Source organism: Salmo trutta, chromosome 12, assembly GCF_901001165.1.
Source record: "Salmo trutta chromosome 12, fSalTru1.1, whole genome shotgun sequence".
In the NCBI taxonomy this organism is placed as follows: domain Eukaryota; kingdom Metazoa; phylum Chordata; class Actinopteri; order Salmoniformes; family Salmonidae; genus Salmo; species Salmo trutta.
The window spans coordinates 9,075,151-9,100,595 of record NC_042968.1 but is presented as its reverse complement, the minus strand read 5'-3'; the positions used below and the strand labels follow the sequence as shown (position 1 = coordinate 9,100,595).

The following is a 25,445-nucleotide window of genomic DNA, read 5'->3' as shown; positions in this document are numbered from 1 at the left end:
AAACTCTTATCCGCACACAGAAATGTGCGCAATTGACTGGATCAACAAATGGAACATTAGACAACACACACGCATGCACACACCCCATTGGTCTAGATTCCCTCCACCCCTGTCTGTGTATCTGGGGACAGTTCTATGGGACTGTCCCTCAGAGCCAGACCCTGGTGTCACTGTGCTCCTGACTCCACTAATTGTATGTGGCTTTTCTATCATGTTAACACACAGTGAGTGAGCCGAAGCAACTTGGCGACTGAGCGAGAACAAGCAGGCTGGCTGCGTCAGTGGGAAGTGTCTAGCACAATACTCACCCTTCCACACTGACAGGCAAGCAGGCACAGGGAGTTTGCCGTACTCCCGCACCACACAGGGCTTATGGAGGAGTGTCCTGGGCTCTCCTTCTCCCCCCCCCCCTTCTCCCTATCTCTCATGTATTTCTAATGAACCAACAGTGGATGGCCATGCATCTGCTTCCCACCTCAGGCTGATCTGTTCAGAGAGAGCGAGGGAGAGAGGAAGAGGAGGAGGAGAGAAAATGTGTGTAGAGGAGTAAGAGAGCGAGAGAGCAGGGGGGAGAGAGAGAGAGAGCTTTCTAAGAGACAGCTACTAAACATATAGCGAGTGGAGAGTACAAGCTACACACTGAAAGACATGAAAAACAGTCAGGCAGCTGAATAGACACCTATGCTTGGGGTCCTATGAGTGCCTCTTCTGGATTTGACACTTCCTGGACTGTTGCAGTCCTGAGAGAGGGAGCCGACTGAGCTGTGTGAGTGCATAATTGAGCGTGAGCAGCAGGGAGAGCAGTACGGACAGCGGAGGATCAGAGAAACGGGAGACCGAAGTTCTCAAAGGAGGCGGGGGGGGAAGTGAAGTGAGAGAAGGAGGAGAGGGGAGGGAAAAAAAGGAATGAAGGAAACAACAACCAACTACAAGCTCCTAAGAAACAACCTCTGCTTGAAGCCAATGGATCAAGGACTCAGGGATTGAACTCTGCAGCAGGACTTAACTTCCTGAGGAAGTGTGCTGGTGGAACTTGAGGAAAAGAGAAAGGGAGAGACAAAGAGGATTACAGGACATAGCTCAAACAATGACCTCTCCCTCCGGTGGAATGGGAAGCTTACTCCACGTGGAGGGTAATCAGGATCTGTGAGCCTAAGCATCTCTCTGACTTTTCTCTTCTATGTTATCTTGTTTGGTCTATGCAGGGTGGGAGGGACTGAGGTAAGCCCGGTAGAGCTCCGGTAGACTGTTTACTCTTTTTTTACGTGGGTATTTACTAGTGAGAATTGTTGCCATATTTTTGCTGCGGCTACAGCCATGAGGACTTTGTGACTCCTGGAGCACTGTTAAGCCCCTACTCTGGAGTGGACCTGCCTTAGTGGCTGACGGAGAGGCTGCCATGGAGCAACAGTGTGACCAGGGGGCAGGGCCTGGGCTGGCCGGGTCCGACTCAAACCCGGGCTCCCTGAGGGAAGGGGAGGGTGCCGTCGCCACCACCTCCGCCTCCTCTTCCAACTCAGACCTGCCCGCCGCCCTCTTACCTGACGGGGAGCACCCGGACACGGGCCGAAGGCAAAGCAAACCCTTCACTGGCCTCAAACTGTTCGGCAGGAGGTAAGGCACAGACCAACCTCTCGCTAAGCCACTGAAGTGCATTGATCACAATGCTGTGGTGGCTGTAAATGTTCTGTGCTTGATTTGATTCCTGGATGCTCACGTAGTAGCAGTAGTAACAGCAACAGGTGTTAGTTTCCAGTACATGCCAATAATGACTGGGCTGTATGTGTGAGCGGGATAGTATCCATGCAGATGTCCCTCGCAGGCAGCTGTAGTACTGGTGTTTTCATTCTTCACTCGTGTGTGTGTGTGTGTGTGTGTGTGTGTTGTGATTACTGTATGGGGGATTGATCTGTGCCTCTATGTCTATACAGTACAGCTCGGTCTGCTTTTGCTCTGACCTTGATGTACAGTCCACACACTAATCGAAGACTAGTTTGTCATTTCCAACCCTTGCATACCCTGTCGCTGAGTGTTGCACCGTAACCCCATGGCATAAATGAAGCACTCACCGTACAGTATACAGTATTACTAGTCGGCGAAACACTACCTGGGTAGGCTACGAAGGAGTGGGGACATGTAGGAGGCAACGAATGCAGAGATTAGCAGTAAAAACAGTCGAGGATTGATTTAGTAAGAGTGAGCGATTGTTTCCATTGCCAGTGGAAGAGTGGAGCTCGATTAGGAAACTCTGATCATCTCCTCTGCTCTCTGAGAGGGTGTGAGACTCATTCTCCTCATAACACAATCACGGTCACACGGTGGTGTCACAATGTGTCCCCCATGGTCGTAACACACATCGAGAGACGACGTCAAATCCCAAAATGTCACCTGCCAGTCGCGGTGACCTTGCACCAGATTCAGTGACAACATTCATCCTATTGTCATACCAGCATCTTACTTACTACTCTGTCATGCACATCTATCTCTGGTATGCCGTCCGCTGTTCTTTTACTTTTCTGCTTGTAACCCACAGGTGGCTAGGCCCAGTGATACTTCGAGGCCTTGCACCCTCCGAGCAGAACAGGACGAGAATGTTACAAGTCTCTCTCACCGAGAGGTTATTTTTAAACCTAATTTAGCTGCTCTTTTTTCCCCCCCCTCCTGCCTTCCCTGAAAGCCTTCAAAGCACAATCACAAGATGAAAAGATGAAAGATTTCCAGAGATGAAGTTTGGGCTAGTCTGAGCCAGGGCGCTGAGACCTGTGTGATGGAGTTTAGATGCGTGTTGTTCCGTTGAGACCTGGGTCCACAGACTGTTGTCTGGTGATTTACAGAGGGAGATGTGATTCAGATCAACCAGTCACAATGGCACCGTCCTCGCTAACCGAGTCACCGCTGAGTTCACCTTAGCGCTCATGCTGACTACACACAATATTTTCTTTTGATGCCAGTTAAATAACGAGGAAACGACGAGAATGAATAGCATGGTACTGTATCGCTGTCTGCAAATGAACAGAGGCGTCTTTGACGACGTGTTGTTGGTGGATGCGGATCTAAGACGAGCCTTTGTGCAGAGATGGGGGTTTGAGGGCTGAGATAACGGTCATGCCGGCCACGCTGTCCTCGCTGTTTTTTAAGATCCGTGTCGGAAGTGAAGTCGGCGCTGACACGGGACGTGCCTGGCGACGACGTCATTAAAACGAGACACGTGACATGCCTCCCCGCTGCTGAGAGCACTTACCGTACTCCTGACGTTATGGTGCATTAGCTAATGAGCTGTTAGGTACTATCCGAGTTCCTTCAGGTAATCGAAATGGTAAAGAAATGCAAGACTCAATGAAAGAGCCCAGTTTAGTAGGTTGATATAACCAAATATGGACATATTCAATCGTATCAGAGTACATCTTTGCTTGCAGCAGCGTGCAACGCAGCGCTCTGACCACTAATGACCGTCATCATGATCAGAGTGCTGTTAAACATTTTCTTGTGCTCTACCTTTTGCGCGATACCAATGCCGAGCGCAACAGACAGTCAGTCGGAATTCCGTTTTAGTCATCTTTCTGTGTTTCTCCCTCCCTCTCTCTCTCTCTCTCTCTCTCTCTGGCTGTGTTTTGTTTGTTTTTTTCCCCCCCTGTTATGTTTAAGTGTGTTTATCTCTGTGGCCCTGAGTAAACACATGCTGCCTGTCGGCTGTGATGGCGCAAAACAGAGAGCAGCCGTTGGTGGTCTCTCGCCTCTTTAACTCAGTGGAATTTTAATGAGCTAGAGCTGGAGGGGACCTCTTAGCCATTTCTCCCCCCCCTTCTCCCTCTCCTCTCAAGGAGAAATCTCACCGTGAAGTCGACAGACACTAAGGCCCATTTTGATTTCTAACAAGGCGCTATGGTGTCAGAAACAGGATTATTTATTTGTCCTTTCTGAAGCAACAGGGAGTGGCGACATCAGTAGCTCATGTGTCTACTGTAATTGAACTTAACCGAGGTAATTCATTCATGTGGGACCTTTTTCTGTGGACAGAAATAGGTTTGGGTTATGTGTCAGAACCTGGCTGCCTGGGTTAGGGCTCTACTACAGGTCACAAGTCAGAATCTTTTACAACCTTTCACCCTTTACAATTCCCAATGCATGGTTTGCCCGCTTTGCTAGAGAGAGGCCCCAACTCTCAGAAGGAATGATCATGGAAAGGAGAGGGGAGGAGAAGAGACAAAGACATTAAGAATAGAAGAAAATGTTATAAGAAGGCTATTTTAGTTCTGCTTCAGCCTCTGATAAGGAGTCACTGATGATGTGTTTATAGGACAGTATCCATACGGTTTGTGGAAGCAGGCGAGTGAGGACACTTCTTTCCTTTATTAAGCAGCGTTGACATGGATTTCCAAGTCATAAGGATGTGGAGATGGTGAATGAAGGACAAAGGAGGAATCGAGAAGGATTTATGAGACTATAACTATGGCCCACATGATCTCCAGTTCAGTCTTCTTACAGAGCTGACATACTTAGTCTTAGCCTGGTGGGAAATAGCCAGAAAAGCCTAGCAATCATAGTGGCAAACGGTCCTGTGAAATGCTTTCATGGGATTCACAATAGATCAAATAATGATCTAATCAGATCCACGAATAGAGACACGTTAACTCTATCGGGGGCATATTCACGTGTCTTTACTTGCTTAACATGCTGTCTGGACATTCTAAACATGCATTCTAAACATGCAAAAATCTACTGACAAGGAACACACTTAATGTGGCTCGTTAACACTGCCCATGATATTGTGCAGTGTGGAGATGGGCTTAGATGGACTTAAGGGGTAGCCCGTGTGTTTGCGGAATGGTCTCTGGAGAGCTTAGCAGCAGTTTAAAGTGTCAAGCTTGAGGAATATGTTAAACAGGCCATTTGAAATCTGAATAATTGATTGCTGTCAGATCGTAAGGGCTTATCAGGTTTACCCGGTCTTCCTGCTTCAACTGCAGACTGAATGTAGTTCTAACCACTGACCCGGCTGTCAGATATCGTCTCCGGACACATGCTGTGAGGACAATGCTCGTAGTGAATTTGTGTGCCGATATTCTCACGGTACTTTAGGTGCTGATATGTATTGTGATTCCCACGATTCTGTATGTATTGCGATTCGATACTGCAATTTTATTGCAATTTTAATGTTACAAACATATTGCTCACTACATGTCTGCTGTAGAGAGACGAGAGAGCATGAGGAATTTTGATCAGTCATGGAAATAAAGGTGCTGAAAACATGTTGGCTCACTATTTAAAAAGAAGATGGAGAACAAGCTATAGGATTAAAAGTACCGGAGTTTTGAAGCTGGTATAGCCGACTAACGCTAACTACAGTAGCAAAACAAAGCAAAAAAATAGGTACTTGGAGTCAGATATCGACATACACTGAACAAAAAATATAAACGCAACATGTAAAGTGTTGGTCCCATGTTTCACTAGCTGAAATAAAAGATCCCAGAAAAGCTTATTTCTCTCAAGTTTTGTGCACAAATTTGTTTACTTCCCTTTTAGTGAGCATTTCTCCTTTGCTAAAATAATCCATCCACTTGACAATTGTGGCATATCAAGAAGCTGATTAAACAGCATGATCATTACTTCGGTGCACCTTGTGGATAATAAAAGGCCACTCTAAAATGTGCAGTTTTGTTACACAACACAATACCACAGATGTCTCAAGATCAAATCAAATTTTATTTGTCACATACACATGGTTAGCAGATGTTTATGCGAGTGTAGGGAAATGCTTGTGCTTCTAGTTCCGACAGTGCAGTATTATCTAACACGTAATCTGACAATTCCCCAACAACTATCAAATACACACAAATCTAAAGGGGTGAATGGGAAAATGTACATATAAGTTTATGGATGAGCGATGACCGAGCGGCATAGGCAAGGTGCAGTGGATGGTATAAAATACACTATATACATGTGATATGAGTAATGCAAGATATGCAAACATTATTAGGTCTGCGTTGGGCAGACCTCACCGCCCTGTGGACAGCCTTGCGGTTGAGGGCAGTGCATTTGCCGTACCAGGCAGTGATACAGCCCGAGAGGATGCGCTCGATTGTGCATCTGTGAAAGTTTGTCAGGGTTATGGGTGACAAGCCACATTTCTTCAGCCTCCTCAGGTTGAAGAGGCACTGTCGAAGAGGCAGTGTTCACAACCCTGTCTGTGTGGGTGGACCATTTCAGTTTGTCTGTGATGTGTACGCCCAGGAACTTAAAACTTTACACCTTCTCCACTGCTGTCCCTTCGATGTGGATAGGGGGGTGCTCCCTCTGCTGTTTCCTGAAGTCCACAATCATCTCCTTTTGTTTTGTTGACGTTGAGTGTGAGGTTGTTTTCCTGACACCACACTTCCTGACACTGTACCCTCACCACCTCCCTGTAGGCTGTCTCGTCATTGTTGGTGATCAGGCCCACTACTGTTGTGTCGTCTGCAAACTCGATGATTGGCCACGGAGTCATGGGTGAACAGGGCGTACAGGAGAGGGCTGAGCACACACCCTTGTGGGGACCCAGTGTTGAGGGTCAGTGAAGTGGAGATGTTGCTTCCTACCTTCACCACCTGGGGAGCCCGTAAGAAAGTCCAGGACCCAGTTGCACAGGGTGGGGTTGAGACCCAGGGCCCCCAGCTTGGTGATGAGCTTGGAGGGTACTATGGTGCTGAGCTGTAGTCAATGAACAGCATTCTTCCATAGGTATTATTTTTGTCCAGATGGGATAGGGCAGTGTGATGGTAATTGTCTCACCTGTGGACCTGTTGGGGCGGTATGCAAACTGAAGTGGGTCTAGAGTGGCTGGTAAGGTGGCGGTGATATGATCCTTTAGCCGCTCAAAGCACTTCATGATGACAGAAGTGAGTGCTACGGGGCAGCAGTCATTTAGTTCAGTTATCTTTGCCTTCTTGGGTACAGGAACAATGGTAGCCATCTTGAAGCATGTGGGGACAGCAGACTGGGATAGGGAGCGATTGAATATGTCTGTAAACACACCAGCCAGCTGGTCTGCACATGCTCGGAGGACTCGGCTAGGGATATGTCGTCTGGGCCAGCAGCCTTGCGAGGGCCAACAAGTTTAAATGTTTGACTCACGTCAGACACAGAGAAGGGGGGGGGGGGGCGCAGTCTTTGTTAGCGAGCCGCGACGGTGGCACTGTATAATCCTAAAAGCGGGCAGAGAAGATTTTTTAGTTTGTCTGGAAGAGTGACGTCGGTGTCCGTGACGTGGCTGTTTTTGTAGTCCGTGATTTCCTGTAGACCCTGCCACATGCGTCTGTGTATGAGCTGTTGAATTGCGACTCCATCTTGTCCCTGTACCTGCATTTCGCTTGTTTGATTGCCTTGTGGAGGGAATAACTACACTGTTTAAATTCAGCCATATTTCCAGACCTCTTTCGATGGTTAAATGCGGTGGATCGCGCTTTCAGTTTTGCATGAATGCCGCCGTCCATCCACGGTTTCTGGTTAGGGTAGGTTTTAATAGTCACAGTGGGTACAACATCTCCAATGCACTTGTTAATGAACGCACACACCGAGTCAGCGTATAGGCCAATGTTGTTCTCTGAGCCTGACCGGAAGGTATTCCAGTCCGCGTGTTCAATACAATCTTGAAGCGTGGCTTCCGATTGGTCAGACTAGCGTTGAATGATTCTCGTCATTGGTACATCCTGTTTGAGTTTCTGCCTATAAGACGGAATGAGCAAGATGGTGTCGTGGTCGGATTTGCCGACGGGAGGACGGGGGAGGGCTTTGTATGCATCGCAGATGTCAGAGTAGCATGGATCGAGAGTATTAGCCCTGCGAGTCGTGCAATCAATATGCTGCTAGAATTTAGGTAGCCTTGTTCTCAAATTTGCTTTTTTTAAATCCCCAGCTACAATAAATACACCCTCCGGATATATTGTTTCCAGTTTACATAGAGTCCAGTGAAGTTCCTTGAGGGCCGTCTTGGTGTTCGCTTGAGGGGGAATGTACACAACTGTGACTATAACTGACAAGAATTCTCTTGGTAGGTAAAATGGCTGGCATTTTGATTGTAAGGAATTCTAGTTCGGGTGAGCAGAAGGACTGAGTCGTGAATCAGAGAGGTGTTTATCTCTGTCGGCGTGGAGAAGCCCGGTGGCTGAACCGATTCCGGCAACCTATCCTGACAGAGCTATGTTTCCGTGAAACAGAAAATGTTACAATCTCTGTCTCTCTGGAAAGCAACCCTTGCTCAAATTTTGTCTACCTTGTTGTCAAGAGACTGGACATTGGCGAGTAGTATACTCAGGAGCGGTGAGCAATGTGCACGTCTACGGAGTCTGACCACAAGGCCGCTCCGTCTGCCCCGTCTACGGTGCCGTTGTTTTTGGTCGGCTACTGGGATCAGATCCATTGTCCTGGATGGTGGCCTGAACAGAGGATCCGCTTCGGGAAAGTTGTATTCCTGGTTGTAATGTTGGTAAGTTGATGTTGCACTTATATCCAATAGTTCTTCCCGGCTGTGTGTAATAAGACTTAAGAGTTCCTGAGGTAACAATGTAAGAAATAATACATAAAAAAACGAAATAATGCATAGTTTCCTAAGAACGCGAAGCGAGGCGACCATCTCTGTCGGCGCCATTTCTCAGAAGTTTTGAGGGAGAGTGCAATTGGCACGCTAACTGAATGTCCACCAGAGCTGTTGCCTGAGAATTTTATGTTAATTTCTCTACCATAAGCCGCCTCCAACATCATTTTAGAGAATTTGGCAGCACATCCAACCGGCCTCACAACCGAAGACCATGTGTAAGCATGCCAGCCCAGGATGTCCACAACCGGCTTCTCCGCCTGCGGGATCGTCTGAGACCAGCCACCCGGACAGCTGATGAAACTGTGAGTTTCCACAACCGAAGAATGCCTGCACGAACTGTCAGAAACCATCTCAGGGAAGCTCATCTGCGTGCTCGTCGTCCTTACCAGGATTTTGACCTGACTGCAGTTCTGCGTCGTAACCGACTTTAGTGGGCTAAGGCACACCTTCGATGGCCTCTGGCACGTCGGTGAAGTGTGTTCTTCATGGATTATTCCCAGTTTCAACTGTACCAGGTGGCTGGCAGAGACCACATGTATGGCGTTGTGTGGGCTAGCGGTTTGCTGATGTCAATGTTGTGAACAGAGTGCCCCATAATGGTGGTGGGATTATGGTATGGGCAGGCATAAACTACAGACAACAAACACAATTGCATTTTATTAATGGCAATTTGAATGCACAGAGACACCGTGATGAGATCCTGAGGCCCATTGTTGTGCCATTCATCTGCCGCATCACCCCATGTTTCAGCATGATAATATACAGCCCGATGTCGCAAGGATTTGTACACAATTCCTGGAAGCTGAAAATGTCCCAGTTATTCCATGGCCTGAATACTCACCAGACATGTCACCCATTGGGCATGTTTGGGATGATCTTGATCGATGTGTACAGCACCGTGTTCCTGTTCCACCTATATCCAGCAACTTTGCACAGCCATTGAAGAGAAGTGGGACAACATTCCACAGACCGCAATCAACAGCCTAATCAACTCAATGCGAAGGAGATGTCGCCCCTACCTTTTTAAGGTATATTGACCAACAGATGCATAACTGCATTCCCAGTCATGTGAAATCCCTAGATTAAATTAATTCATTTCAATTGATTGATTTCCTTATATGAACTGTAACTCAGTGAAATTGTTGCATGTTGCGTTTTTATATTTTTGTTCAGTGCGTAATATTGTCAAAAAATATTGCGATTATGTAACTATCGATTCCCCCATCACTATTAGCTATGAGAATGGTTAGCTATGATGGCCTGGAGATGTTTTTGTATTATAAAACACTAGTCATGTGGAAATTGTTACCTAATTTTCATTCATCCACCATCCACATTGGATAAGCAAAGATCTGTCTTATACTTTCCCTTAGCCTTTGGCTGTAATCAATTAACCGAGAATGCCACTGATCGCCTGACACCTCTAGTAGAGAAAATCAATCGCAAGGTGTGTTGACTCAATCTATCTGTAAACGGAGAGAAACAGGCTCTAAGGATCCATCTGTGCATCAACTATTTCCCTGGTAACCGAAGAGACGCTGGATCAGAGCCAGAGCCTGCTCACAGGGGATCAACACCACAACACAGTGAGAGTCTATATTATTCTGCCTGCTTCAGGGGTTTTCCTTGTCAGATGGAACACCAGGAATAACCATATATGGACAGTACATTCAGAAAATATTCAAACCGCTTTAATCTTTCCACATTTTGTTACGTTGCAGCCTTATTCTAAAATGGGTTCACGTTTTTTAAATGAATTGCGCATCACACAATACCCCATAATGACAGGTTTTTAGACATTTTTGCAAATGTATATAAAAAAACGGAAATATAACATTTACATAAGTATTCAGACCCTTAGTTGACGCACCTTTGGCAGCGAATACAGCCTCGAGTCTTCTTGGGTATGAAGCTACAAGCTTAGCACACATGTATTTGGGGAGTTTCTCCCATTCTTCTCTGCAGATCCTCTCAAGCTCTGTCAGGTTGGATGGGAGCATCGCTGCACAGCTATTTTCAGGTCTCTCCAGAAATGTTTGATCGGGTTCAAGTCCGGGCTCTGGCTGGGCTACTCAAGGACATTTGGAGACTTGTCCTGAAGCCACTCCTGCATTGTCTTGGCTGTGTGCTTAGGGTCGTTGTCCTGTTGGAAGGTGAACCTTCGCCCCAGTCTGAGGTCCTGAGCACTCTGGAGCAGCTTTTCATCAAGGATCTCTCTGTACTTTGCTCCGTTCATCTTTCCCTCGATCCCGACTAGTCTCCCTGTTGCTGCCGCTGAAAAACATCCCCACAGCATGATGCTGCCACCACCATGCTTCACCGTAGGGATGGTGCCAGGTTTCCTCCAGATGTGACGCTTGGCATTCAGGCCAAAGAATTAAATCTTTGTTTCGTCAGACCAGAGAATCTTTTTTCTGATGGTCTAAGAGTCTTTAGCCCGCTTGGAGGTGGCCAAAAGGCACTTGTCATGTGCCTTTTACTGAGGAGTGGCTTCCGTCTAGCCACGATACCATAAAGGCCTGATTGGTGGAGTGCTACAGAGATGGTTGTCCTTCTGCAAGGTTCTCCCATCTCCACAGAGGCACTCTGGAGCTCTGTCAGAGTGACCATTGAGTTTTTGGTCACCTCCCTGACTAAGGTCCTTCTCCCCCAATTGTTCAGTTTGTGCGGGCGGCCAGCTCTAGGAAGAGTCATGATGGTTCCAAACTTCTTCCATTTAAGAATGATGGAGGCCACTGTGTTCTTGGGGACCTTCAATGCTGCAGAAATGTGTTGGACCCTTCCCCAGATCTGTGCCTTGATACAATCCTGTCTCTGAGCTCTACAGACAATGCCTTCGACCTCATGGGTTGGTTTTTGCTCTGACATGCACTGTCAACTGTGGGACCTTGTGTAGACAGGTGTGTGTGCCTTTCCAAATCATGTGAAACCAATTGAATTTACGACAGGTGGACTCCAATCAAGTTGTACAAACATCTCAAGGATGATCAATGGAAACCAGATACATCTGAGATCAATTTCGAGTCTCGGGGCAAAGGGTCTGAATACTTATGTAAATAAGGTATTTCTGGGTTTTTTTTGTGCAAAAATTCTACAAACCTGTTTTTGCTTCGTCATTATGGGCTATTGCATGTGGATTGATGAGGAAAATGTTTTATTTAATCAATTTTAAAATAAGACTAACGTAACAAAATGTAGAGAAAGGGGTCTGAATACTTTCCGAATGCACTGTATTATTGAATCAATTATCATTGTGTTTAATATGTCTATATGGGTCAAAATAGTGCATTCATCACTCTCCAGGAAAGAGCCATTGTAGGGCTATCGCATGTCTGGAGACTGAGCGTCTGAGCCACCATTGATGTTGTGGCTGATTTGTCTTGATGGTTTTCAGTGGCCGCAGGGAATGTGATCTGCCTGCGGTCGACCCTGTGGTCGACCCCTTTGCCCTGTTGATATTGGCACAAGGCTGTCAGGCTAGTGCCTACTGCTTTTGTTTTTTGCAAAACATTTTTTTTTAACCTTCAAATATCACACTGTGACGCATTTACAGCCCCATACAAAATGCATTTGAAGCAATGTTATAAAACCATTTTAAAAGTCAAACCGTAAACTGTTTATTTCTGGGATTGTTCCAGACCCATGGCCCTTGATGGTGCCCAACAGTACAACCATATGGTGGCCTATATACAATGTGAGCTCTTGTTTAATAAGCTACTGATTTAAATGGAGTGATCTGTAATCCCAATCAGGAGGCCAACCTCTCAGGCCAGTGATGAAACCCCGTCCAGAAGACCCGAGAGTTTGAGGGCTTTGAGGTCAACGAGGAGTCTCAACATTTTAAAAGCAAGATTAGGATGATTTGAGTATCTCTGTATTGGCCAAAGGTCTCAAAACACTTGTGATGTACTTGTACAATACCTGACTGTCTTGAACCAAAATACTTCCCAGACCAATCCTCATTGTTCATTTGGGCCTAGTGCAATTCTGCACAACAACCAGCAACCAGTAGAAACTCCGTACAAGAAAATGAGGTCACATTCGCCCTGCCTGACAGGGGGTGGTGACGGGAGAGCATCACTGTGTCCCGAGATGCAACTAGAAAGGGAAAGAGGAGCAGAAGATGATTTTCTAGCAGGCAAAGATGAGACCGGGAACGCTTGGAGCGGTGTCCTTCTAACATATGCGAAGGGTCTGCCAGACCTGCATCTGCTCTCTCTGAGGGACGGGGGGCACAGACGTCTCTCTACATGACTGCAGCCCTCCCCCTCCTTATTTCCTCTCTCTCTCTCTACTCAAGCTCATCTTACCTTAGCCAAGCTGAGTCTCCATCTGCCTTCTTCCATACGTTTCAAAAACAACAGACCCTGTTTAGAAGACAGTTTTAGTGATAGTTTTGCAACTTTGGGAGAAGCCCAAATAACCAGTATTTTATGTTCAGCACTGGCTTCATATTTCAACTATTTGACAGATATAAAACCGCCTTGGCAATTATTATTGACTCCGGGAAGTCTTTGATATCTCTGCTATAGCTCCCCGAGCAACCTCCATAGTGCTAGTGTATAACCGTTAATGCCTGCAAAACTGCTGTATTGATTGTGTACCGGGATGTACAGTAGGGATAAAGTAGGCTAAATGGAAACTAGAGCCACTCTCATACAGTTGAGGTACATCATAAGCCATCAAACCGTAGCAGACAGACAAATACAGACACTGGAACTGAAACACTATATAAGCAATCGCACATATATGGCCCGTGCTTTAGGACGAAAGACAAGAATACGCTTCGCGCCATGCTTGTTGGAAGGCTTTTCTGCCTTGCACAGTGTCTAACCAGTGTCTACCATTTCCCACTGTCCTAATATTGGTCGGAAGCCAAGAGACCTCTTCTGGGAATTTATTAGTTTGAAATGAAACCTATGCGTAGTGTATTATGCCCAGTGCCAACCCACCACTAACATTTGACCAGCGTCTTATATTCGGATTGGAAAGTCCTCAGCCACCTCATTGGAGTACTACAACTGGCACCACACCTTGAAACAAAGACCTTTGAACTGTCTACCCTGGTCAGTCATTCATCTGAAATTTAAGGCGGCCTTTTCCTGTGTTTTATATACATTTCCATATACATTTTAGTGTAAAAGCTGTTTGAAAAGGCCGCCTTAAATTTCAGCCTATTTTGGTTTATTTGAGTTTTGGCGATAATTTGAGCACCTGGTGATAAATGTGTTAATAAACCACGGCAGGTAGCTTAGCAGTTAAGAGCGTTGGGGCCAGCAACTGAAAAGTCTGGTTTGAATCCCAGAACCGACTAGGTGAAAAATGTGTCCATAGTGCTCTTGAGCAAGGCACTTAACCCTAATTGCTCCTCTAAGTCGCTCTGGATAGGGGCATCTGCTAAATGACTAAAATGTAATAAAAAAATAGTTCCAAACCTCTCAGCCAATAACAGCTAGTTTTTGTTTTGGCCTTTCTACCCAGACCACTCTGACAGTCCTCGAGAAATTCTTGCTTGAGAAATTGCTCTTTGCTAAGACAATAATTTGGTTTCTTTTTGACAATTTTAATTGAAAGTAATTACAGTAGGGTACTTAATTGCTACCCAAAAATGATTTGATATTGAGATGAAAACGGCTGCATTGGGGCTTATAAGATACATATATTTTACATTTTAGTCATTTAGCAGACGCTCTTATCCAGAGCTACTTTACAGTAGTGAGTGCCTAAATGTTCATACTTTTTACAATTGTATTTATATTAGAGTCAATATCTCTATATTCTGTGGGTCTTCAATTTTTTCATTAAACAAGTAGTTTGGATCCTGTGTGCTGATTTGGCTGAAACAGCAATCCAGCCATGTGTAAATCAGTCTTAGTTTTGTGTAACAGTAGCTTGGTCCTGGCTTGATGTTTCACTATTCGGACAGGTCTTATGTTATTGGATTAGCTCTCAGTGCCGTGTTTCCTTGGTTCTGCAATGTAACGGCCTGGACCCAATATACTGATGAGTCAGAGGCTGATATAAGGAGTAAAACATGTTACATGGTTTTCAAGAACTCCTTCACCAATTGATTTGACCTTATCCAACCTGAATTAAACTGTTCTGACAATTTGTTTAGGGTCAACCTATCAGGGGAAAAAGAAACCAGGAAGGAATACCCTTGAGGGATTTGTAAATTATTTTATGTAGGTCGAGGGACTATACACCTGCGAGCATCTCATTTTGCTGTTAACTCTGCCTGTCTTTCGCTTGTACACTACCGGTCAAACGTTTTAGAACACCTACTCCTTCGAGGGTTTTTCTTTTCTTTTTACTATTTTCTACATTGTAGAATAATAGTGAAGACATCAAAACGATTAAATAACACATATGGAATCATGTACTAACCAAAAAAGTGTTAAACAAATCAGAATATATTTTAAATTTGAGATGCTTCAAATTACCACCCTTTGCCTTGATGACAGCTTTGCACACTCTTGGCATTCTCTCAACCAGCTTCATGAGGTAGTCACCTGGAATGCATTTCAATTAACATGTGTGCCTTGTTAAAAGTTAATTTGTGGAATTTCTTTCCTCCTTAATGCGTTTGAGCCAATCAGTTGTGTTTTGACAAGGTAGGGGTGTTATACAGAAGATAGCCCTATTTGGTAAAATGCCAAGTCCATTTTATGGCAAGAACAGCGCATATAAGCAAAGAGAAATGACAGTCCATCATTACTTTAAGGCATGAAGGTCAATCAATCTGGAAAATGTCAAGAACTTTGAACGTTTCTTCAAGTACAGTCGCAAAACCCATCAAGCACTATGATGAAACTGGCTCTCATGAGGACTGCCACAGGAATGGAAGACCCAGAGTTACCTCTGCTGCAGATGATACGCTCATTAGAGTTACCAGCCTCAGAAATTTCAGCCCAAGTAAATGCTTCACAAAGTTCAAGTAACAGACAAATCTCAACATCAACTGTTCAGAGGAGACTACGTGAATCAGGCCTTCATGGTCGAATTGCTGCAAAGAAACCACTGCTAAAGGACGCCAATAATAATAAGAGACTTGCTTGGGACAAGAAACACGAGCAATGGACATTAGACTGGTGGAAATTTGTCCCTTGGTCTTATGAGTCCAAATTTGAGATTTTTGGTTCCAACCACCGTGTCTTTGTGAGACGGTGTGGGTGAACGGATGATCTCCACATGTTTATTTCCCACAGTAAAGCATGGAGGAGGAGGTGTTGTGGTGTGGGGGTCCTTTGCTGGTGACACTGTCTGTGATTTATTTAGAATTCAAGGCACACTTAACTGCAGAGTGAAGGAAAAGCAGCCAACAAGTGCTCAGCATATGTGGGAACTCCTTCAAGACTGTTGGAAAAGCATTCCTGGTGAATCTGGTTGAGAGAATGCCAAGAGTGTGCAAAGCTGTCATCAAGGCAAAGGGTGGCTACTTTGAAGAATCTCAAATATGAAATATATTTTGATTTGTTTAACACTTTTTTGGTTATTACGTGATCCCATATGTTTTTTTTTTCATGGTTTTGATGTCTTCACTATTATTCTACAACTCTGCCTGTCTTTCACTTGCCCTCTACCGGTCAAATTTTTTAGAACACCTTCTCATTCAAGGGTTTTCTTTATTTTTACTATTTTCTACATTGTAGAATAATAGGGAAAACATCAAACTATGAAATAACACATATGGAATCATGTAGTAACCAAAAAATAGCAAAAATCATCAAAACCCTTGAATGAGGAGGTATTAACTTTTGACTGGTAGTGTATGTCCATGAGAAGTACATTGGGATTTAAAATTAGTCCCTTGTTGACACTAAGACAATGCCTTGAGGGTTAAATCTGCAAGCTTTCAAATGTTTCGAGGAGGAACACATTTTGGTATCGGCCAGGCCCTTTCTGCCAGGAAATACAGTTATGATATATAGTGAGAATGTTAACACTTGCAGAATAATGTGTTCTTTTTTATTAAATTCAAAGGAAGGCAGAAATAAGCCTAGTGACTGATAGGCTGCCATTTTAACAGTCTCCACAACAGTGACTACCAGGGCATTAGCTTGACACAGTCTGCAGTGGATGCCATTAAGTTGTCACGAAGTGCTGGCTTGGCTCATCTGCTATTCATTTGTAGCCTTGACATTACTGGAGAGCTCAGCTTCAGATTGGTGTACAGTAAGTTAGCTGGTATTCATTCCTGGTATGCTGATTTAGCTGCAAACAGATTCATAGCCTGGCTAAACCAGACTGAATGCTGCCCTCAACCATGTACAATGGCGAGAGTAACATTCAGTCAAGTCTAACCAGGCTAACACAAGCAGCCTTGGCCTCATTAATATCTGTCCTAATTATTCGTGCCCTCTCAGTGAAACCTCAAAGCCAACTGTTCTGCTAAAAACAGCCCCGGGTACAGCCGTTCACACCGATCCTCCCTCCCTCCCTGCCCAGGGCCCAATCTCTCTGGCTGCACTCTAAGGTGACTTCTCCCAGGGATTCACAGGAATATTAATGCTCGGGAACCCTCCTGCCTCTCCATCTAACAGCTGATGACGACACCACCATTCCCCCTGGATCAGGTCTAATCCTGGTAACACCAGTGTAAAGAAGTCACTACACACAGGGTGCATCAGCACCTTGGTTGGCACCAATAGCGAGGTGAGACAGAAAGAGTAGTCACTTACTACAGTTCGGACTGGATACAAAGTAGTCTGTGTCAGGTTTGTTGAGGTTGTTCAGTATTAGTAAAATAAATTGTCAAAGTGTTATTAAGCAATACTAAATAAGGGTTTTTACTGTGGGTCATGTTTTTAATTTGTGTTTGTTCTCTTTGAGCTTCATATCAATGTAAAACACGGTGTTATAACTTATTTTTAGGTAGGGAACACGTATCTGATAATGGTCTAGTATAAGGTTGTAAATATATTCCAGGCTCTGAAAGGAGACCGTTTTTATTATGCTTCTGTTATCTGAATAACATTTGACGGGATCTATATTTTCAACTCAAAATGTCGTCAGTTGTGGAAACTGAAATGGAAAATTACATCTATTTTGTAAAGACCTACCTTCTGCTTTTGAAATGAAGCTAAAAGACCTAGTAACAGTGTCATTTAGAAAGACGTTTCCTGTCTCGTAAAGCAGCATGGTACATCTTTGTATTGTCTCACCCGTTTGGCCGCCTGTCCTGTTGTAAATCTTCAAGATAAGGGATATGTGTTGTGTTGTGTAACAGTTAAGAGGTTTAAAAATAGCTTATAAATGGCCCGAGCTTTTAAACCTAAACCGGCATGAAAGATCAAGGATGGACTGGAAATGTACTTAGTGTCATGTTATTACACTTAGTTGAAGGCTCAATTTATTACCTGAATGGGGTTCTGTGACAATACATTAGCAACATAACAGTGTTCTTTCCTAAAAGTATACTGTATGCTATTACGCAGGGTTTTCAAATCAGATGGCTAGAGTTGGTGATCACAGTGATACGGGCAAAAGATGAGTCTTCTGTTCTAGTGCTGAAGTAACACTACTGTAACTGTATACGAGTCCTGCTGCTGTTTTACAATCCCTTTCACAGTGTTGAGCCGTAGCTCAATCCTCAGGCAACTGTGGATGACTGGAGGGGGGTGAGAGGTGAAGGGGATGGGAGGAGGAAGGGCTGCATCTGCTGGTCCAGGATCTCAGAGCACCTTTAGCAGTAGGCAGGGGGCTCGAGGGGCACACTGACCTGAGAACTGCACGACATCTCATTGTGGGAGTTTTAATGAGCTTGTCATGTCGTTGTCACAAGTTGTGTGAGTGCGTGCGTTTTGCATTTCCTTGAAAGGGCCTGAGTCAGTGTCTTTTCATTATGCAGTCACAACACACAATATTTCAAAGTTGTTCGGGGGGGAATGAATGTTTTATTCTTAAATATTCCCCCCTCATCACTGATACTGTACCTGTCTTAAAGGGGAATAGTGGCAAATTTTGACAATTTGTCTATTTCCTAAACCCCTCGTTGTACTGTCTAAGTATGTACCTCTCTCACTCATGAGGTAGACTACATCACAGGGTTAGACAGCCTCCCACTCACTGCAGCGCTAGATAGAACTTTGTGGAATAACGCAAGTCTACGACAAATATAAACGTTCTGCCAACGCAAAAATACTAAATTCGTGAAGTCCAATCGATTGTGAAATATGGCATATACATTTTTATGTGATAAATTTGGGTCACAATTTGACATTTTTCTGAGATGTCTGCCAAGCAAGGAGGAAATGGCAGCCATCTCATGCTAAAACAGACACGAGGGGGGTCCTCATAAACACAACACATTGGCAGTTTTCAAAATGGCCTACATCATACTCTCGCGTATCACACAAACACGTCTTTTCCTATATAGTCAGAAGCATCATCAGTCCTTCGGTAGTAGCCTATTTCATTTCAGTGCTCTTGAGACCAAGCAGAAAAGGCTGTTTTTAAAGACGGCAACGTAGCCAAACAAATCCGTTCGAAGATAATTGTTAATCTGATCATAAACACTGTGCTCACAACCTTTTATCTCCTAAATGATGTTGCTGGTGTATTTTGTTAGAATTTTCGGAATATATTGCGCAATTGTTTTTTTTTACCAGGCGCGAGTCATTTTAGATAAGATCATCAGCCTACCTTTGTCATGTCAACCATCCAAATAATTCCATGTGTCCTTTTGTCTTTATTAACTTTCACACATCCTATTTCATGATCTGGGGTAATCCAATGAGCAACACTGCAGCTTTTGATTGCAGTGGTCATCATTCATAATCAATACACAACTTTCAAGGAGGTAGGGTATTTGATTCAAGAGTATTTGATGAAACATAGGCTATAAGAATACTTTTCCATTTTGATCAAATTTGCCTACATTATCACATTCTCTTGCTCGCTGGAGGAATGCAATTTGGCCCTGGCTTGCAAACTAAATCCTCTCCATCATTTTGTAAATGATTTTTCATTATTCTACCAATTAAAACATAAATGTAGGCTAATAATACATGTAATAATAGCATATTTGATCTACCCCAATGAAAACATGGACAGCCAGCATAAATCACATTTCGGTAGCCTGGGTAGTGATGAAGGCATCTATCTATCTATATCTGCAACCGAAATTAATTTACAAGGATATGTTCGCTGTCAGCTGGCTACTGTAGGAAAGTTACAATCTAATGAAACGTGTTGCATAAATTAGCTTTATAGCCCGTGCGTGTCGTCCTATGAAGTGGACGCTATGTTGCACTCTCACTAGTCTTTCCTTCTCATTTTAGTGTATGTTTTTTGCTGTGACGATCACCCCGTGCAGCAAGGGATGTAGCCTACAGTCCGAGAGAGAATTTCACCTGCCGATGAACATCGTCTATCTTATGTCCAATGGGGTTGCAAGGTGAAAGTGGGAGGCGGGATTAGGTCGGCTCAGGTCTCAGAAAAAGGAAAATTGTGAACCCACGACCCAAATTTATCACATCAAATATTCATGCCATATCTCACGATCGAATTTAGTATTTTCGCTGTGACAGAACATTTTATATTTGTCGTAGATTTGCGTTATTCCACCAAGTTCTATCTAGCGCTGCAGGGAGTGGCCTGTATTACCCTGTGATGTAGATCTCGTTCTTGGTCTACGTCGCTCTCCCTGCAGCGAGGTGCGTACTTTGACAGACGGTCCAACAACAAGTCAGAGATTTTTTTTCCTCAAAATTCCCCTTTAAGTACAGTGTATATAGCCTAGTGGTTAAAGCGTTGGGCCAGGAACCAGAAGGTTGCTGGATCAAATCCCCAGGCTGACAAGGTAGTTCCCCGGGTGCCCGAGACGTGGATGTCGATTTTTTTAAAAATGTTTTTTATTCTTTGACCTTTATTTAACTAGGCAAGTCAGTTAAGAACAAATTCTTATTTTCAATGATGGCCTAGGTTCAGGGGCAGAGCAACAGATTTTTTTTTTACCACGTCAGCTCGGGGATTCGATCTTGCAACCTTTCGGTTACTAGCCCAACACTCTAACCATTAGGCTACCTGCCTACCTGATGATATAAGGCACCGCACCCCGCACCTCTCTGATTCAGATGGGTTGGGTTAAATGCGTAAGACACATTTCAGTTAAATACATTCAGTTGGACAACTGACTAGGTACCCCCCCCTTTCCCTTTTATATACCATGAAAGCATACTGCTCTCACAGTGAGTGCAGTAGGCTTGGCCATTAGCCAAACATCAACATGTCCTTTAAACCAGGACTGAAGTCTCCGCCAACAGATTAGACTGATAAACCTGTTTTGGCTAGAGGTCATACAACCCGGAGAGCCCATGCTATGCTACTCTACAGATTATACTGTATCACTTGCACAATCTTGACTCTATGATAAACCGATTTTTGATCTAGGGGCCAACAAATTACAAGCCATGTTAAGCATACAATGAATACATTTTCTGTGCTTTCGCTAAACAGTGATCATTGTTATCGTCATCAATTGTCCTGTCTGTGAACAGGCTCTGAGCAGGAACAGCAAGAACTGTCACCCACTGGCACTGTTGATCAGAGTGGGCCAATAAGGAAACAATGGGAACTCTGGGATGATCGATGTGAACTGTACGGATACAGATATCTCATTGATATCCAGCTATAGTTTCAATACTGTATAACTGTTAGCTAAGTATTTTCTATCTTCAGTTCTACAGCATTGACCTTAACCAGCTTATTGAGCATAAGAACATACAGAGGAACTACCTACCTACATGATGTTGATGATGATATTACAACACAAGTCCTCAGACAATCATCTGACCCTCCACCTTTACACGCCACACTGTTCCTCTCCGCATGCTGCGTCTGGCAGAGACGACAGTACCTTCCCCGCAGGGACACGCGTCTCATTCGCACCTCTGTTCAACTCACCAGGTCTCTGTCCCTGTCACGTCTACTCCCTGCCACTTCCACAGGCTGTGCTCCAATTTCTGTCATTTATTATGACTTGTTTGCTTGTAATTGCTTGTGATGCACCTATGAAATGAATGTTATCCACTAGAAGCCTGGATTCACACTGCAGCCTTAACAGGGCAGATAGTATCTCTTTCAGAGGAAAATAGACCTAGAGGTGTGACAGCTGGTCCATGTGGTTAATGTCATACAGCCTTGTAGCCCTGACTCTAGTCGGGGGCCTCACAGTAGAATTTGGAACTTGAACTCTTCTGACAATGCTTTCCATTGTTCAACAGAACACTCTCCCGACCACACACAGAGGCTCTGTCCTTCCGTTCTTCAGAGGTTATTTGTGCACCTTGTCTCTGATGTTCTCCTGCATTAAGGGCAGAGAGAGGGATCACTGGGGGAGTAGACAGTGTGCTTCCCAATAGGTTTTTTTTTTTGGGGTGGGGGGGGCGTTTTGGAAACCACTATCCTTCCTGATGTGTGTTCGCATAGCTGATCCCCTCCACTCCTCCCCGTCCTGTGCGTCCTGGCTTATTTGGGAACATCTTGTAGCATTGAGACCAGGGCTGGCTGCATGTCCCACTGGATGACTGTGTTCAGGTGCCAGGGCGCATGTGTCTGCAGACAGCGAGGGCCCTGAGGGGACAAAGAGGGACCCATCTGAGGACTGACAGAAATAGAGCCAGTTTTATCTTTAGTTCCCTCACTGATGTGACAGATGTGACAAAGCATGCCCATAGCCATTATATGCATCATTCTAGCCACGCAGCAGCCGTATCGACTGTAACCCAACATTGTGGTTTTGCCTAGAAAATGTGTCAGTTGAGCTGCTGACAGGTTACCTTTATGGGCAATTTTACTGGTTTATTACAATGAAATAGTATTATTATTACTATGTAATAAGAGTGAATAAAATTGCTAATGATGACAAAACCATCAATATTTCATGAAATATTTCAGACATGTCCATACATGTTGGCTTTGTGTAGCTTACTACTGTTCAGGGTTTCACTGTGTTCCTCATCACTAATGCAGGTTGAGCCCTGCTTCAGTATGAAGTCCATCCTCTCCTGGTTTCAGGGGCTGTTGACAGGAACAGGGTCACCCACCATGGGTTCCTGTCCTCTCGCGACAGGATTTCCTCCGGTACCAACGCAAAGGTCAAAATGTGCCATCGTGAGGCTGTCCGTTTTTTACAGCTTTCCCTAACAATGACCCCAGCCTCAGCACTGGCCTTGTGTCTTACACTTCATGATGTTTTTGTTAGAGGGCCCTTAATCATATTGCTATATTCACAGAGATTCTTTAGAAACCCTACCGAAAACGCTGAGTAATTCCGCCAATTGTCAGTAATGATAGGGGTCTGGGGTTAGAGGCACTCTGAGCACTAATTACATTGATTGAGTTAGGTCATCCCCCACCCTCGTTAGGAAAATATACAGTAGTTGCAGTTTCCTGTAATTCTGTTACTTCCTGTTCTGCTACTAATTAACTGGTTAGTTGATGCAAATCCAAGTTGTGATGCAGAAGATTGCTTTAGGAAAAGATGCCCCCTGTATTGTATCTAGCATAGATGTTTCCCACTCCATACCCAACCATCATGGGGTGAGATGTAGAGGGAGGAAGCAGAACAGCCGGTGTTGATGAGGAAGTTAAAAAAAATGGCAACATCTAGTGGCGTTATTAACAAAGCATCGAGAAACCGCTTTCATGCTAGTGTGTCGTCAATGAGCCTCTGCCTAAGCAATGTACTTTCCAGACTGAGAAATACATTACATGTTTTGGATAATGCAAACTGGACAGCAGAATAATAGCATTCATTTCATCAAATACTTGAGATTATGAATTGTTATAACGCCTGGCAGTAAAACATTAAACATAATAGTTGCAGCCAATATGGTAATCCATCAGTGTTCAGTGCACATGTGAACTTTGTGTGTGTGTGTGTGTGTGTGTGTGTGTGTGTGTGTGTGTGTGTGTGTGTGTGTGTGTGAGAGAGAGAGGGAGAGAGACCTTCTTTTGGTAGTGAGCAAGTTAGTTTCCTGTCTGTGTAGTATGATACAGCATGCCAACACTACCAGGCCAGACCGATAGAGAGCCTAGAGGTAGCAGAGTGGGGATAAAATTAGCTCAAATAAACCCGTGGTGAGTGAGTCTATTTTGGAACCGAATCAATTACCACTTAAAAGTTCGTTATGGATTCGTTATGGCTTGTCATCGCTCTGGGAATCGTGGGGTTACATTTTAAGGAAATGTCTTCCAAAGTTTTATTTACATTTTATTGACTGTCTTGTTCTGTTAGCGCTGATACATACTGTAGCCTGAAGGAAAAATGGAACCCTATTGGATAGAAATAACTGGTTAGATAACCAGATGGTCTCCAAGTCTTCAATCATGTCTCATCTCTATCTGCCTAAAGCAATATTAGTCAGGGCAGTCCCATGTCTGCTCTTTAAATAGACAGATCATATGGTGGGTGGCCTCACAATGAATCAAAGGCGCTTATAACCACCTTTCTATTTTATCACTTTTTTTTGTATTTTTATTGCTCATTACTAAATGTTTTTGTTCATGCATGATAAACATGCATTGTGTGTCTCATTTTGTAACACCAATCAGATGAATCCTTTTAGTAAGCTTAAGAGATTGTATTAGTTATATAAAACCAATCAAATTAGGGTTTTCATTGTTAAACGAGACCTCATGATGTTTATTTATTTACCTCAACGATTGAGACTGTAACACTTGGGCCTGGTGGAGCTCAGTGCCAAACCCAGGATGGGAAGGAGACTCGCAAAGGACTCTAAATAGGCCAGGCAGGGAGAAATATCATGTTGCCTGTTTCGGAGGTCAGAGTGCTTCGTGGAGCAGGAAAGACCAACACAGTTAGGAGCAGAGGCCTCTACAACACGCCATGCCATCTCCCTGGGGCCATCCGGCACTTAGGGGCCTCTATCTATAATGGACATCAGCAGATGACCGCTCCTTACACTGCTTCTGGCCCCATTCCTCTTGGGTTTCTGTATGAGACACCCTATGTTTTTCTTGTACAGACCCAACATCCTCTATCTCCGGGCTCTCCAACCCTGTTCCTGGAGAGATACCCTTCTGTAGGTTTTCCTTTCAACCCCAGTTGTAACTAACCTGATTTCAGTTTATCAACCAGCTAATTATTAGAATCAGGTGCACTAGATTAGGGTTGGACTGAAAACGTCCAGGACGGTAGCTCTACAGGAACAAGGTTGGGAGAAACCTGCTCTAGCTATCCTCATCATCTTCTATCATAGTCCATACAAATATAAATCTGTAAGGGCTTCATTTTACCACTAGGGGTCATATTTGACTCATGCTTATCTTTGCCTAAGCATTAGGATGTGTAATGTTTTGTCTTTGTCAGCCTACAGTATAATACTGAACCAGGAAATATACACAGCAGTGAAAGTATTTCCCATCTTTCTATTTTTCTCTACTTTTGCATATTTGTTTTATACTGAATGTTATCAGATGTTCAACCAAAACCTAATATTAGATAAAGGGAACCCAAGTGAACAAATAACACAGCAATTGCATACTTATTTCATTTATTTCATAAACAAAGTTATGCATCACCCAATGCGCCCGTGTGAAAAAGTAATTGCCCGCTTACACTCAATAACTGGCTGTGCCACCTTTAGCTGCGATGACCCCAAACGCTTCTTGTAGTTGTTGATCAGTCTCTCACGTCACTGTGGAGGAATTTTGGCCCACCCTTCCATGCAGAACCGCTTTAACTCAACAACGTTTGTGGGTTTTCAAGCATGAACCGTTCGTTTCAAGTCCTGACACATCTCGATTGGGATTAGGACTTTGACTAGGCCACATTAGCCTTATGTCGCAACAGAAATACATGTCGAGTCTTGGCGGATATTAGACTGTAGACAACACATCCCAGCTC

General features: G+C 44.2%; 1 protein-coding gene across 5 annotated transcripts in view; it reads left to right on the top strand.

Moving 5' to 3' along the window:
* The window catches only part of LOC115202875 (diacylglycerol kinase zeta), a 131,730-nt gene that overhangs the window by 29,682 nt on the left and 76,603 nt on the right, over positions 1-25,445 (top strand). The window contains exon 1 of one of the 5 annotated variants that reach the window (XM_029767014.1): positions 687-1,614. The exons of 3 other annotated variants lie outside the window; for them this stretch is intronic. In XM_029767014.1, the coding sequence (XP_029622874.1) occupies positions 1,400-1,614 (215 nt within the window). In that variant the 5' untranslated portion in view covers positions 687-1,399. Of the gene's footprint in view, positions 1-686; positions 1,615-25,445 lie in introns of those variants that run through there. One more of the 5 variants, XM_029767016.1, reaches the window with a different exon arrangement.